Genomic DNA, 16,689 nt, shown 5'->3' with positions numbered 1-16,689 from the left:
GTCCCAGTGTCTTTCCTTTCTAGGGACTGCTAGCTCCTCAAGCCTTCGCGTGCCAATCTCATGTGGGTGAACTCCAAAGTTAGCTATACAGTATGCAAAAAAGAAACTAATAGATGGGAGTAATTTTAGGTACAAGACCGCTCGTCTCAAAATTGACTGTAGTTATGTTTCTTGATGAGAATAATATGTCCATGCAGTTCACTGATCTTAAGCCAAACGCGTCAATATGAGCTAATGCTGACTTTAAGTCCTTTGACTGAGCAACCCGCCTGAACTCAAGTTGGATAAATAAGGTGACTCTACCTCAACTAAATTTTGACTAGATTGAACCTGATTTAAACCACTTTTACCCTGCCTAGAACCTTTTTTTTTCTTTTTTCTTTTAAATATAAGCCGTCACCATTAAGTTGTGAGCCTAAGGTGTGAGGGGTTTAGCTTGACCCCTACCATGTTATATTATAAGTGAATAACTCGCAATGATTAGAGGGGAACATGAAACCTTACCTCTAATCTACAAAAGAGATTGACAAACAAAGCAACCTAAAGGAAGGATTAGCCAAAACAGTATCCTTCCATGCTATACAAAAAGATTAACTAACAAAGAAATTACATTTTTCAGATCTTCTTCTAAAGGTAGGAAGTTGCCACTTATCAAGTTGAATTAGCCCCTTAGCTTCTCTTGGCAGATCCCTTTGAGAAAGAAACAAGGTCCTCCTTTCGCTTGTTGACGCCAACTTAGCAAAGTAATCAGCTACTCTATTAGCTTCTGCTTAAGTTTCAGATTTTCAGTGTCTTTTTTGAGCAGCGTGTTTGTGATGATTTGAGAGTCCAATTCCAATAGAAGATTATTGAAACCATGTTGTATGCACCAACACACACCATATTCTGCAGCCATCGCCTCAGCATAGTTGTTACTATCACATTCTACAGGAACAGAAAATGCCATAATAATATCACCTTCACTGTCTCTGAGAATACCTCCAATGCCTGCTTTATTAGTCTGTTTAACAAAGCTTCCATCAGTGTTTAGTTTTACCTTGCCATTGGCAGGTTTTGCCCACCAACCTGCCTAGATCTCACCCAACCAATCTATTCGATACCTTGGGATGTCAATTTTAAGACATAATAAAAGTGTAACCAACAACTACTTAGTTTGACAAGTTGGATTATGACCTATTCAATCCATTGGCCACCAAACCCATCATGACTCAAACAAACTTTGATCATATTATCATTTTAATTAGCTGAACATGCTTTAACCTGTCGAAACATAATCCAGCCCTCTCATTTAACACGTATATTATTAGCCAAGTGAGGGAGGTAAGTTTAGACCATTGAGAAGATACAATTGAGGTCCTGGAACAAAACTTAAAAAATCATGATAGACGCAGAGAAGTAACAACCTCTTCTATTTTCAATGTCAACACCTTCTTTCTATGCAACTTCCATTTGTGACTCTACTTTGACATTCAAAGGATATAGAGAACTCAGTTTACTACTACAAACAATTCTTCAGCAAGAGTAACTGAGGCAGGGACATACTAAAACTTTACTGATCTCGGGAAGAATTTGTCCTCGAAAATGAAGAAGCCTCTGATGCCAACGTGGCTGTACTATGAGAAGGTGAGATTCCACGAGTAGGAGGCCGCCTATAAGGGGATACAGAACGTCTAAATTTTTCTGCCGAATGTGGTTCCTTGGCAATTTCTGGTGATTCTGATTCAGCAGCAGGAGTTCCTGAAGAATATTGCACCGCAACGTGTTCACCCTGTGCATTATAACAAGTCAATCTTTAGTGCCAGATGACGGTATCAAAATCACATGCACACAAGTTTATTATACCTATACCCACAGAGAGTACTGATAGCAACTATTATCTGTTTTGAGTCAATTAGAAGACTTGACGCAAAACCACCAGCTCTTCACTTGCTCCACAAGGCCCTTGGCAGTCACAAATTTTAAAACGACATACACTTTCTTCGCTTCGCTCCCCACAGTCTAGTGTTACAAGTATATGATCAAATAAGGCTCTCAACAATGTCTCAGTTTAATGTACTTGGACATACTTTGCGGAGATCAAGACCCTATCAACTATTGATGCTGAACTGCTGTTACCATCACTATATCATGTGAATTTACTGTCATGATGTGGGATATGAACTCCATCTCTTAAATAGATGAGAATACTTTCATTCTAAGAGCTAGCATGGAGCTCCTTTTTTCTTTCTTGAACTAATCCTGCCAAATTAGAATCAACCCTAATTGCCATGATTCACTTCATGGGCCTCTCACAGTAGATACTTCATACTGTAGTTCGCTTCCTTTCTAACTTGCAGTGCACACACTCTAGAGAACATGCAGTTAAATTTTGTGGAGGTATTTTTCAAACTTAAGTAATGGAATGAGTGTCAACCACATTTATGTAAAAATAGAAAACCTTCTCATTCACCTGATAAACAATGTACAAAGGTTATCCTTATATAGCAATCTTGAGCTATGCATAATATGGCAGGTAATAAATCCGTATGCTCATAAGGTGACTAAATATTCTATGATTAAATTCTAAATACCTTAAGGTATCCTATATAATATTCTATATGATTTTCCTCTTCCATTTGTTTAGACAAAAAAACCATCATTAGATAGCAATACAATAAGAGAAGCAACTATAAGGAAGGAACCTGATGAGTTTGATTGTATTCCTCGTCTGTTTGCTGCTCCAGATGATGATATTGCTGCTGTTGTAGGTGAGAGTATTGCTGCAATTGGAGATTTCCCTGTTGTTGCCATTGTTGTTGTTGTTGTCGCATGCTCTGACATCCTTGTTGACGTACTTGGTACTGGTGCATGAGTAGTTGATAACCATGCTGTTGCATCTGGTATGCAAGTTCTTGTGACTGACGATATTGCTCTAGCTGCTGCTGCATTTGCTGGCCTTCCTGTGGTTGCGTCTGTTGTGCTTGCTGTTGAAACTGCTGTTGCCATAGTTGCTGTGCCTGCTGTGAATATTGTAGCTGGTGAAGATATTGCTGCTGTTGATACGGTAAAGACTGAATTTGCTGGAAATACTGTTGCTGTTGCAATAGAAGTGTTTGCTGCTGACTCTGTTGCTGTTGTTGTTGCAGATTAAGCTGCTGCTGCTGATACAGCAGTTGACTTGGATGTGGATGCATCTGTTGCTGCTGTATACTAGTATAGGGCTGTTGCATTTGCAACTGATGCTGTTGATACTGTCCGTGCGAAAGATGCTGTTGCTGGTAATAGTTTTGTGATGTTTGATTCAATGCTTCCTGGTGGTGTGAAGGCCCAATTTGCTGGCTACTCTGCCCAGAATGTTGAGGTGTACTAGGTTCAGAAAAAGAAGCATGTGGGGAAGACATTTGAGGGTGGTTTTCTGATAGGGAGATGTGTTGTGATGTTTGATTCAAGGCTTCGTGATGGGGATTGGGCCCAATTTGCTGGCTATTGTGCACAGAATAATGAGCTGGACTTGGTTGAGAATAAGAAACAGGCGAGGAAGACGCCTGGAGATGGTTTCCAGACATGGAGATCTGCTGTGGCATATTATTTAATGTCCAGCATTCATTACTCGGGATATTCCCCTGAGAAGTACCTGATTGACTATGGACAGGAGCCTTATCCAGGACCTGTTGGAACTGCGAATCACCCTGAGAATCAAGCAAGCGCGGTTCTTGCGAATCAGCTCGTTGTGATTGCTGTTGCTGATCATATCCTGCCGGTTGATTGGACACCTTTGAACTACCGCTCTCAGGAACTGCTGCTGTATCATATATTTGCTGTGAACTTCCTGCAGTAACAGGACCTGGAGATGAACAGCTAGCTGGTCCATCTCCATCATTTACAGGATCTGGTGGTATGCCTGTGCTTGATGAGCGAATTTCTTCACCACCTTTAAGATCATCAGAATGCATGGCGACCAAATCCTGGGATTCCATTTCCTCAGAGATCAAGGAAAGATTCTCCAAAGAAACCGGCACCGGTGGCTGTTCAAGTTCAACATCCTGAACTTGATTGATAATTTCTGAACTTGGACGTTCTTGTGAGGTTTCTAAAACAGAAAGGGGCCTTGAGGGCTCTTTAAAGTCCAGAACTGGCCCAGGAGACTTGGATACATCTTCTCCAGGTTGCGGTATGGAATCATAAGAGAAGTCCATTGGTCCAGGCAAATCGTCTCTCCTCTGCTGTGATGGACCATGACTTAGTTCCATTGGCGTTGAGGAATCATCCTTTGATTGAACAAGAGGGTCAAAAGATAACTCATTTTTCCCAGAGCCATTTCCACTGGATAAATCTTCCACTTCGGGAGATATCTGTTCTTGTTTACCAGTTGCATCTTTTCCCTTGACCACAGCTACAGACGGCTCTGCAGAAAGCTGATCTGGTTGCTTCCCATCTTTAAGCGGCAGTAACTGCGCCTGCTCTCCTTTGGACAGCTGGATCATGTGGTCAGAGCTTGGTCCTTTTGATGGCTGATTAACTAAGACATAGGAAATGTTTCTCCTTTGTTCAGTAAAGCTGTTCAGTGAACTCTTCTCAGTACCTATATGATTCGATGAGGTATTGGTTCTTATGAACTGAGGAAACAATTTGATGTGACGACTCCATGCCTTTCTTATCTCAGAGATAGAACCACAAAGATCAACAAACTGTTGCAACCATAAATGATAATTATCAGGGACAGGTGAAAGTGAATTTTACACATCTAAGACACAAAATAATAAAACTTAGTAAATATAATAAAAAGGTAACTTCACTTTATAGAAACCTAATGCCAGATTCAGTAGGTACAAGACCATGCGGAATTGTAAAAGAAGAAAAACAAGTAAACGTCCGGTCAGTTTTTACAAGGGTTAGCCTATCTCCTAGCAAACTGAATCAGAAGTTTCAAGTAAACTAAGTTCTTGATTAAAAGTTGTTATTCCTGTAGGCAGGTGGTATTCACACTTTTGGCTAGTTAAAGGTCGAAGTGGATGGTATAGAAACATTAAATTATTGCATGACAATTGGCAATAAACTCATTGTTGAAACTAAGACCATCCCACATACATGTTGTACTTTCAGATGAGATCTAAAGTAAAAAATCACAATACATAAAAAGAGAAATCAACTTATCATGTATGCTTACTGAGTGTATCTTTTTAAAATCTCTCTGTTTCAAAGTTCTCATTCACTTTAGTACGACTAGGGCTTGGTTAGTGGTGACACAATCCCCTTATACCTCGGCTAGTTAGGAAGATTTGATTACATGTTGATAGATGTGAATTGTTGGATCAAGTTTACAATGTGCACAGCAGTGGTTAGCTCACTTCCAAACCGCAGTTAGTTGTCCCTACATGTTCTCACTAGTTAAATTCTTATGAAATAGATACTTGACTCATGAGTATGTCGTACTCAGTCATTTCTTTCATATTTCCATTCCATTAATTATTGATGGATCCAGCAGCATCAGCAAAAGATAATCACACATGAAGCCACAAAAATATTGAACAATTTTTCCACTAAAATAAGAGAATTCCCCTCCTTACTTTCCATCCACTAACAAAATGGAGAACAACAAAAGAAAACAATGTAGAACTGAAACATTTAGGCGGGGGGTCTAACCTCCAAAAATAATATAGAAATACTCTCTCGATCTTTTATATCCAAATCTTGGGATACATCTGACACAGGAGAGATTGCATTAGCTATGACAGAGTCTACTATGCTCAGTTGCTTAGTTCCTTCATGTGCCATCGCAAATCTTATCAATTCCTGCAGAGCAGAATATATTCATTATTTGGTATACGTCACGAATCTCATGTAGTGCCAAAATAGCTCACAACTTAGAAGCTATTCAGGATCTTTACAAATTTTAATCTTTTCAAGCAAAAGAGTAGTAACTATCAGATGATTGCCATTATTATATGGTGGTTCTAACTTCTTAATATAGATGCATAGATGCCCACAAGAGTTCTTTATTATTAACAATGGAATCATCACCACACAACATCCTCAGCCCACAAATAATGCTTCCAGAGGTGGCAAAGGAGTTACCACATTTGATGAAGTCTTGCGAGGCTTTTGGTGTTCAAATAAATACCACACATGGACTTTCGAGGTCCATCTAGAATCTTTAAAAGAAAAAAGGGAGGGGGGGTCCATCTAGAAATGGAAAGAGAGCGGATTGCAACTAGAGGGGTTGATTATTGTTTAATAATCTAATGTGCTAGAAAACTGAAATATCATATGGAATTATTTGGATGGGCTGTAAACAAAAAAGGCATTCTTACCACAACAGAGATAAGGAAAACATACCTCATAAAGAAGTCTGCAACCAGGGAAACGCTTTATTCCATCAATTATTACATCTCTTGCAACCTCCAGACTAGCAGTGATCTAGCACCAATGAAAGGCAGTATCAGATTCTGTCAAGAAAACAAGCAAGACCCATAGAAAGAGCTATTACAATCAGTGTTGTCAGAGGCGCGCTTCAGCCCTGAAGCGAGGCACAAAACATGCTGAGCGCTTCATCAAGGCTTTAAGGCATACTTTTTCTTGCCAACGAACGTAATGCAACACTAAACAATTGATATTTCACTTTATTGTATTTTTTTTCAATTTGTTGTTCATATATTGGTTCTTCATGCTTATGATTGTATTTTTCTTCATTTGAAACTTTTTTCATTAAAGCCCACACTTTATTTGCGCTTAAAGCCCCAGAGGACCTTAGAGCTTTTTTGCGCATTTCGCTTTTGATAACACTGATTACAATTAGGTTGTGTTAACCGCAGTATGAAATGGTTCACAAAGACAGGACCTTGTACCACACAACATGTCTCATTTTTTATGAAGTAGAATTTCATTGAACCAAACATGTCTAACTCATCCTTTACTTAGCTAGAATTAAGTGACAATACTTTCTCGTGATTACAGTTGAGCAACAATCTGCCATCTCCCAATAAAAGTAATAAACTTCTACATTTAATTATGTACATAGATATGGGTGTCTGACGGGCTGGGCCAGCCCGTGCTGCACGGGCAACACCCCCCCCCCCCCAAAAAAAAACCAAAGAGGGGTACAAGGGGGCAGTGCTGGGGTGGGCTTTGTAAAAGGAGGAGCTGTTCTCCTGGATACGGGGCAACCGGGACAGGTTAAGCCCGCTTTAGAAGATACCGAGTGTCACAGATTTTGGTGGCGTAGTGGGTATACTATCTAACGCTGCCTCCATTTTTAGTTTCTTGAAAATGAAGTCTACCCCCATTCTCTTAACTTGATGATGGCATTTTTGTTCGGGTCATTTATCCTCCTCACATCCAACTAATGACCTTAATATCCATTGAACACTTCTTTTTCTTACCCCCCCATTTTTCTCCTCCACCACCACCTTTAACCTTCCTATTCCCTATTCCTCCTCACGTATACCACTATGTATTGTCCCCTTTTTGTGTGACCGCCAAATACCTTCCGTCATACCAACATTTTTCTACACTTACATCTCCTTTTGACTCTTATGTCAAGTAAGAGTTCAATAACTTTATCCTTCTTTTCTGCGCCAAGCGAACTAAGTCCACCATATAAGTGGAGTAGAGTAGAGGGGATGGGCATCATCGCCGAGTTTCAAAGGTTGCGGTTGGCCCAAAGAGTTGGCTCTAGACGATTTCTCGGTCATAAGAAAAAAGTTAACCTTATCCTCCTTTCCTTTTTTGTTGAAGAACCTTATCCTCCTTTCCTTCAAATGAAACTCCAGGAACTTTCAAAAGTTAAGACATTTCCGCCACCCATTTTTGGTTAGCTTCTTCTCCCTTTCAATGAATGCTAAAGGTTAAGGATCACTAGAGTAGGATAGCAGCAACTCAACTTAAAGGATGGTAGGACGATAGCTGAAGGCATTAAAGTCAAAATGGGTGTTGGGAGGGGGGGTAATATTATTGAAGCTCCTTAAAACTGATTATCAAAAGAGATCTGTCAAGAAAAGCATCCATAATTCTCTCTCTGTCTCACCCTCCCCAACCAGTGAAACATCAAAAGAAACCAGTTAACCAACAATTGCAAAATAATGTGTTTAAGCTGCAGCGTAAATTGCATACCATGTGTGTTAGGCGATAATAACCAATGTATAGCATTGGAATGCATTGCAATTTCTGCTCCTTCACTGCCATATTAATTGCTCTTTTGTAGATATCAGAAGCAGCTGAGCAATTTCCCTGGCAATTTTCAGGAACCAATGTCTTATAGGAGTAATAATTATTGTTCCTCAATTTAGGACCACTCATGTAACTTAGCACGTACCAGACGTTTTTCCATATTTGCTCGATTGGTAACATATTGAATGAAACAGGAGTCCCAATCTGTATTAATAGGAGGAAAGGAAGCACGAGCACCATCTGGATCTCCAATTTGCTCCATATATCTAGCAGTAAAAAGATGGATTTCTGGAACATTCTGCAAGAAGAACTTAGAGATGAGAGTCCTCGCTTGACACTAAAACTATAGTATATAGTGTCCAGAGACTCAACTGTATGATTTAGTTTTGAAACACTAAGTCCTTTTAACTTATCACTCCTCTCTTGTAAATACAAGTGTTCTAGAAAGTAATTTCATTCACGAGCAAAATCTAGAAAATTCGGTGCAGAATCTAAGCCTGGCAACAATAATTTACAAACTCAACCATCAGAAACTCGGAAAGAAAATTTCCTGTAGGAAAATAATGTGCTTCATGGTATCAGAGACACGCACTGTAATACTCTGTCTTCCGAATGTTCAAACTTTTCGTTATTGATCCTTTTCTTTTTGTGAGAACTTTTTGTTATTGATAATTTATTGGTCTCCAGAATTCATAGGGGCCAGAAACCATTTCCTCAATAGGGATAACCAGCACTTGCTAGAAATTGCTCTTATGCAGTATAACAGTAACTACAACAACATACCCAGTGTAATCCCACAAGTGGGGTCTGAGGAGGGTAGAGTATACGCAGACCTTACCTCTGCCTTGGGAGGTAGAGAGGCTGTTTCCGGAAGACCCCCAGCTCAAGAAGCAGTGTAACAGTAACTAGTGAGCATATTTGCAGATAAATTCAGATCCAAAGGACAAATCTGAGGTTGGTTAATTGCTTAACTTAAAATTTAAGGAGAAGGGGTTTTCATCTATGTACTAGATGTGTTCTGTGTGATGCAGCCAGAGAAAGTAACTCCCATTTATTTATACATTGTCCTTTCACTATACAATTGTGGCAATTTTTCTTGAACACTAAGTTGACTATGCCGGCAAACAGCTGTGAGCTATTGAAGTGCTGGAACTATAATGGGGGAGCAGTAAGACAAAAGAGTTGGTGGAATTCAGCAGTTATTTGGTGGATAATTTGGAAGGAGAGGAACAATCTTTTTGAAGACAAATGCAGCAGAAAATCAAGATGAATTGTGTATTTTGTTTCACTTTTGGTGTAAAGAAAACTATGTAGAGGAGGCTGAATCACTAGTTGATATGATAGGTAAAGTAGTCCTAAGCATGGTGGGGTTTTTGTAGTCTGCACTCAAGATTAAAAAAAAGATTATAATCGATATAATCTCATACTCACTTAACCAGGTCCAGCTATAACAGTAAGATAGACCAATCAATAAAAGAAAAGTGATTCAAAGTTCAAGTGAAAATTGAAGTGATTGTCGATCGATGCCTGTCCAGGAAGTATTTTGAAGTTACCTTTGAGAAAACTTTTGTTGCTCGTTCTAAAGCAAACATCGATAGCTCTCGTCCTCCCTTAGTCTCCATGAAATCCACATAACGTATCCAGAACTCGGGGTAGTTGGCACAGGATATCAAGCACCTCTCATAAAGTTTTAGGGCCTGTAGCAGAATAGTTTACTATTTTGGAGCAAAATCAAGCAGGAATCCCCGATATCTTCAGAGAACACTAAAGCATACCCAATCAAAATCGTCTTGTTTTTCGATGAAGTCGAGATAATCATGCCAGTTCTTCAGCTCATCATTGTCAAGAGGAGTTGCCTGGAAATATCGCCTCTGGATGTTTGATTCAAAACTTTTAATTTTTTCCTCTAGTTGACAAGCTTTCTGGTACAGCTGATCTCCACAGTATCTGTACTTATATAGTGCTTTCAACCTGACTGAATCATCACTAGGATCCTGGAGGTCCTTAACAACTTGAACAATTTCTTTATTCGATAACACAGCTGTTGCACTGGATAGCTCTTTTAGTTGTACATCACGGCTGTCATCGCTGAGATGTAGAATCTCCTCTTCTAAATTGGTTACAAGCTTCTTAAAACTGGATAATTATAATAAGGCATATAAATTTTTTAGGATTCACGAATGATATGCTTTGAATCTGACAGACAAGATACAACAACTTTTTATCCATTTTTCAGAAAATAGATTTTATTCATAACAGGAGACCATGTATTACTGTCCTAAAGGGGTGTTGTGAAAAGAACGAATCAGGAAATAATGGAAAAATTCAAAATGCCTACTTAGACACTGGTTGATAAGAATTAGCAGGTATGGGCAATCCAGGTACAAAAATTGCCTCACCACATATCTAAATAACTTTCTTAGCACATACCCTTTATCAGCACAGAGCATATTGACCTTTTAGTCATACAGATACTCTTTTGGAGTAATCCAATCCATTTAGCACCTGAAATTCTACCATAGCCAGAAAGGGACAAGACTTTCATTGTTGGAAGCTTAATAAAATAAAGTAATATGACCTACTTAGTACTCTCTGACCATAGATAATGAAGAACCTTAGGCTCTCAGCAATAGAAAGTATCAAACATATAGTCTCACAATCAGCACATCAAGAGCAGTGTAGTATTTATATGAAATCAATTTTCAGCATTCAAACATGAGTTACCAGTAATTTTAGGTACTCTAGTGCCCCAAAAGTATGAGGTAATGAATTTGAGCACTTTATAATAAATATTTTTAATCAAACACTTTATCTTTTTTATCAAGTAAATAAACTTTCATTAATGATTAATCACACACTTTATATTAATTTTATTTCAGCATGATATGCATCCAATACTATCAAGAGCAAACATTCTTCTTTGAAATTTACTCATTGTTAGAGCAGCACTGCTGGGAGGCAATTACCAGGAACGAATAAAAGTTAATTCAAAATAGAAGCTGAAACTAAGACAAATACGCGATGTTCGAATGGAGAAAGTAAAGCAAGACGTACTTCTCGTAGTACTTATGCAACTTCTTTGTGGGAAAGCATAGAGCCTGTACATAAACTAGAGCAAGGGAACCCCACTTCTCCTGAGAGAACTCAAAGGACATGTACTTGTCCCATAAGACATGACAGAAGTAGTCCTTCCCAACAAGGGAGATTCCTTTGGTAAATAACCTGTCAAAAGTTTAAAAGAATATACAGATTATAGGGATTGCTATTTATGATCTCATTAAACAGGAGCATAACTTACATTTGAATTTTCAGAAGCTATAAATCAATTTCAAAAGTGTAAGCATATTGTTGCAACACAACAAGGTTTTCACTTTATATAAAATAAAAGGTGGAACATGAACAGGTAAAAAGAAAAAGAAACTAGGTCTACTTATGTTCTATAAATAGCTGAGTCAACCAATCTTCCATGATATTGCTATGGAGATTCTGCTTTGAAGATAGGGCCCTCCGGAAAAGATTCATTGCACAGAAATATGGTCTTCTAAATCAGTGGACCACTTTAGAAGTTGATGGAACCTTTGGGTGTAGTGTATGGAAGACAATTAGAAGGTTGTGGCCCTTGCTAAATAATAAAATGCACATAAAAGTGAGGAATGGACTAAAAACAGATTTTTGGAATGAAAAATGGATAGGAGATACTAGTCTAAAAGAGATGTTCCCAGACTTATAAATCATAAGCCTTCAGAAAATGCCACTGTCTTTCAATTGTGGAGCAATCAAGGGTGGAACTTGATTTTTAGAAGAGCCTTGAACGATTGGGAAATAGACAGAGTAACAAACTTGCTCCAGACTTTAGGTACCTTCCAGGGCACCTCAATTGGCCCTGATAGACCTGTCTGGGAGCTGCCTAACAAGGGAGATTTCACAGTAAAATCCTGTTATTGGAACATGACTAGCAATCAGTTAATGCTAGTAGACTGGCCTTGGGAACTAATCTGGAAGGTCAAAGTTCCTCATAAGGTTGCCTGCTGTACATGGTTGGTGATCAGAAGAGCATGCCTAACTCATGAAGTGTTACAGAGAAGAGGTACTCAGATTTGCTCAAGGTGTTTTATGTGTGGACAAGAAACAGAGATCAATGGTCACCTGTTCCTACATTGCAAAACAGCTGTAAATTTGTGGAGCATGTTCTTATGTTTACTTGGAGTGAGTTGGGTCATGCCAAAGACCACTTTTGAACTTTTGAACAGCTGGAAAGGAATTGGAAAAGAAGATCTAAGGAGAACTGGTCGGAGAATATACCAGCATGTATCTGGTGGACACTATGGAAAGAAAGGAATGCAAGATGTTTTCATGATAATGGCAGCAGCACTCAAAAGATCAAGATGAAGTGCCTTAGTTTACTTTATTTTTGGTGTCAACAGGATATGGTGGGGGAAGTAGAATCTTTAGTTGATTTTATAGGACATCTGTAAGCTCTAGTTTTTTTTTTGTTGTTTCAGGGTAGTTTCAGCCTACCAAGGGATGTAAGATTATACCTCATCACCATATGATGAGGTTTTTGTTTGAATACGAAGTTACCTTTTACTCAAAAAAAAAAAAAAATATTGCAGTTCAGTATAGGAAGACTTATGTGATGCAGGGATGCTACTTCTGTCTATGTTTTTTTGATACTAGGGATGCTACTTCTATCTATGTGCAAAGCATAGATGGTTACGGACTCATATAAAGGACTCCAGCTACGGCAGGTTATAGAAATAGTTAACTGGGATGAACCTTCTCAAATGGATACAGATTACTCATATAGCGGAACCGACTAGTTTGGGATTGAGACTTAGCTGATCTAATTGAATGTGATGCAACGATGTTCTCCTATAGCTACTTCAGTAGTGAATTCCACTGTTTCATTGTCTTTTTGCTTAAAAATATTTCTCAGATGTTAACATTTTCATCATTATAGTTGAAGACTAACGTGGCAGGTGGTACGTCTGGTCTCCTTTTCAAGAAACTTACAGAAGTATAATTTTCAAGGATTTACCTACGAATATCAAATGGATCCTCGAACGAACTCATAGCAAAGGTACAATAGTCAACCCACAGACCAACAGAAAATGGTGTTGATTCCACAGCTCGCTCAAAGATTTCAACAGCTTTTTCAGCATTACATAGCCGTGCCTCGTGATAAGCATATCTTTTCCAATTCCAGTGGCACAGTGGAAATTTAGACAAAAAGGAGTCAAAAGCCAAACAAATCGTATTTCTATCATCCTGCAGTAATTGGAACAGAAATTACTTGTATTGCCATTGAGAACACAGGCAAAAATAGAAGAATGAGAAGAATCATGTAAAATTGCATGTCGCGCGCTTGACTAATAAGATAGAAAGGGCTTCTGTAGCTTGTTTGTTCTTATATCATCAACAGATCTAGATGCATATCTTCCATGTCAGGTGGCTGCCCCTAAAAGATTTCATCTACCCAAACTTTTTGCCAATCTGGAACAGGAAAACAGTTACTATTGATTACACCTGCTCCTAATAGAAGTGGAAACAGTTACAACAGAGCAGTTCCTGCAAGATGCACAGCTCTCGATCTATGGGGAATTTGGACATGACTCGTGAAAGAAAACTGTATTCCCTTCTTTGATAAGGTAAAGTAATTTATAAAAGAAAAATGTAGCTCTTGACATATAGTTTCCAAGGATTCAAACATTATTCATTTGGACTCATATACAAAGTTCTGGCTATTTCAGGAAAACGTACAAAGCAAGTCTGGCGCATAACTGCATGACAAGAAGGCAGCAGCCAGCGTGACCATGCTGAAATCAGAGAAGTGCCATTTTGTAGCATGTCACATCGAGAAAGGCTTCCTGAAGAACTCTACTTTGCTACCTAAGATTGGATCCTTGTAGCATTCTTTCACCTTACTAGATTAGGTTCATAAAGAAGAAGTTTATACACCTTGCTTTGTGATCAATTTCTAAGTAATCGGGTTCAATTTCAAAAAAAAAAAAAAAATATCGGGTTCAATCTCCTTCTACTCCATCTTTACCTTTTGGGCTTTTGATTCAATTGAGAGTTGAAGTTTACTACAGTGATTTACCTTTCCATTTGAGCTTTAAATTTATTCTTTATAATTACACGCAATGATATTTTTATTAGAGAATACTACCAATAGAGTGCAATGGATGAATAGTACAACCCCAGCAAAATGTGTCTAAGTACACTAGCTGGACGCGAAAGAATTAAGGAAATTAATCAATTTTTATTGTAACTAAGGCAATTAATCATCCTATCTATTTTCGGTTTTATGCCAAAAAGTTAATAGAGCTAAACATCTATGCTTTAAGGTCCAAATATTTTCCTCTTTGTTTTGAAAATATCTTTTATTTATTTCCTTCCATACAGTCCACCATATAGCCATTGGTATAGTGTTCCACAACTTTCTGTCGCCTTTTGTAGTCATCTTCTATTCCAACAATGTAGCATGTCTACGAGATGTTGACATGCACAGTTTACTTTCTGGGCTTTTGATTCAATTGAAGGTTGAAGTTTAGTGTACTTCCATGTGCCTCCGATCATTGGGTTCAACATCTCTCAACATATTGTAGGTGTTGGGAAAATGCTCGTCATAATCACTAAGGCTTATTTTTCTTAACAGAGTCCATGCTAGTCCAGGCATTCTTGTACTTAATTTCTGTCGTAGAATCATCCCAAATTGATGACCACAGAAGAGCAAAACCCACTAAAACATTGACCATGGCAGCGAACAAATCGAAGAACAAGAATGTTGTTATGCTTTTTGGACTTGGATTACTGTCGTTTTTTTTTTTTTTTTTTTTTTTTTATGACAAGGGAACCCGATTACTATCGTTCTCATACAAACATGCAAATTGGTAAAGTTCAATACAACATGATAAACAAAAGGCCAATATAAAGCTATGCCCTATATCAAGCATGATATTAAATTTGACCCATATGAAGCCAAGTGAATTTGGACTTACAGGGTAGGTTTTCTCAATCTCTGATATCAGTGAGTTCCAGGAATCAAGGTCTTCTGAGCCTCCAGAAATCATATCCTTAAGTCTTTCATTATGAACTTCAATAAAGGAAACAGCGATTCTGTCTTCAGTATCAAGCAATACCAAAACATGAAATAGAAAAATAGCACATGTTGCATGACTAAATAACGTAGACCACCTACCCTGAGGCAAGCACTAGTGGCTGCTTATCAGAAGAAAGATTCAAATTGTATACACATATACTATGAAAAATTACACATAAATCATCTTATCATCAACTATATCACACATGTGTGCTAGTTATATCTATTTTAGTTAGCATGAACATTATTTAACTAGTTTAATTTTTTTTAGGAAAAAAAGAAGTTCCTTTATCATATATCTGTTCATATTCGAACGGAATTTCACTAGAAGCATGAGCAGGATTCTAGTAACACTAGTTCCTACAAAATTACAGGTTTTCAGCTAGGTAAAGTTATTTTCATTAAGATGATCATTCCTAAATCCCAAAAAAAAAAAAAAAAAAAATACTACCAACAAAAAGAAAATACTACTTCCTCCGTCCCAAAAAGATTGTCTTACTTTCCTTATTAGTTTGTTCCATAAAGACTGACACATTTTTATATTTAGAAATAATTTAACAGCCACACAAATATCTAAGGTTTATTTTGAACCACACATTTCAAAAGTTCTATTTTATTTCTTAAACTTCGTATCTAGTCAAACTAAGACAATCTTTTTGGACAGAAAGAGTACCCCTAAAGATGCAATAGGTATGTGGGTTAAGGTGTACTTCAGGAGTTCAACCTTGCCTGGTATTTAAGGGGAGCCCACATTTCAATCAGTTTGTGATCGTTGGTGTTGGACATACTAACACACACCATTTCTTGGTTATCAAATGAAAAAAATTTATTCTTTAGTGGAAATTTAAAGAAAGTTAAGAGGTATAAACCTTGAACAAGATGAGGTCCATCAGGAGCATTGTGATTGTGTAGCTCCATAGCTGGAGAAGTCTGTTGGAAGCCACCAATAAGTGCACTTTGGGTGTGTGACTGTGTGTAGCGTCTCCGGCAGGTGGAATGGAAACTGGAAAGGGTAAAAAATGTCCTGAAATAGTTATGTCCTTTCTTTGTTTTTTGGCCTAAAAATACTTTTGTCTTTGGTGATTTGCACAATTAACGTCTTTGAGTGCCATCTTTTCAATTTTTATTTGTTGTTAAAATTAAAAATAAATTATGCGATAGTAATTATAGAATTTGAAGCCAAAATTTTAGCGAGTTGTAGAATTTGAAGCAAAATTTTAATGAGTTGTTATGATTCTTTTCTTCGATATTGTGTGAGATTTGCTTTAAAAGCAAGTTATGATAATCATGATGATAAAATTCTGACAAATCGATACAAATCTTCGTAATCTTTTTAATATTTCTGGTTGATATTCTGGGAATTTGTCACATTTTTTATTTAAATTAATTTAAATCAACTCTAAATTTGATATTTTAGACTTATAACGTCAGTAATTTTTTTT

General features: G+C 37.7%; 1 protein-coding gene across 4 annotated transcripts; it reads right to left on the bottom strand.

Annotated features, from left to right (window-relative positions):
- Positions 1-423: 423 nt before the first annotated feature.
- Positions 424-16,336, bottom strand: LOC132043033 (pre-mRNA-processing factor 39-2). 4 transcript variants are annotated; one of them, XR_009411649.1, is made up of 13 exons: positions 16,117-16,335; positions 15,147-15,241; positions 13,184-13,413; positions 11,200-11,367; positions 9,921-10,281; positions 9,699-9,842; positions 8,291-8,443; positions 8,089-8,205; positions 6,316-6,396; positions 5,623-5,772; positions 2,682-4,667; positions 1,404-1,768; positions 424-1,000 (listed from the first exon to the last, which is right to left on the bottom strand). XR_009411649.1 is itself a non-coding variant. In XM_059433528.1 (13 exons), exons 1-12 carry the CDS (start codon positions 16,163-16,165, stop codon positions 1,550-1,552), a joined length of 3,753 nt encoding a protein of 1,250 aa, XP_059289511.1. In that variant the 5' UTR covers positions 16,166-16,336; the 3' UTR covers positions 424-1,000; positions 1,543-1,549. The 4 variants fall into 4 exon arrangements, 3 of the variants coding, with proteins under 3 accessions (XP_059289511.1, XP_059289506.1, XP_059289516.1); XM_059433528.1 differs by having other exon boundaries at positions 1,543-1,768; positions 16,117-16,336; XM_059433523.1 differs by lacking the exon at positions 424-1,000 and having other exon boundaries at positions 1,255-1,768.
- Positions 16,337-16,689: the final 353 nt, after the last annotated feature.

This window comes from Lycium ferocissimum, chromosome 2, assembly GCF_029784015.1.
Source record: "Lycium ferocissimum isolate CSIRO_LF1 chromosome 2, AGI_CSIRO_Lferr_CH_V1, whole genome shotgun sequence".
Classification (NCBI taxonomy): Eukaryota; Viridiplantae; Streptophyta; class Magnoliopsida; order Solanales; family Solanaceae; genus Lycium; species Lycium ferocissimum.
Note: the sequence above shows the minus strand (reverse complement) of the source record. Positions and strands in the feature narration are given on the sequence as shown.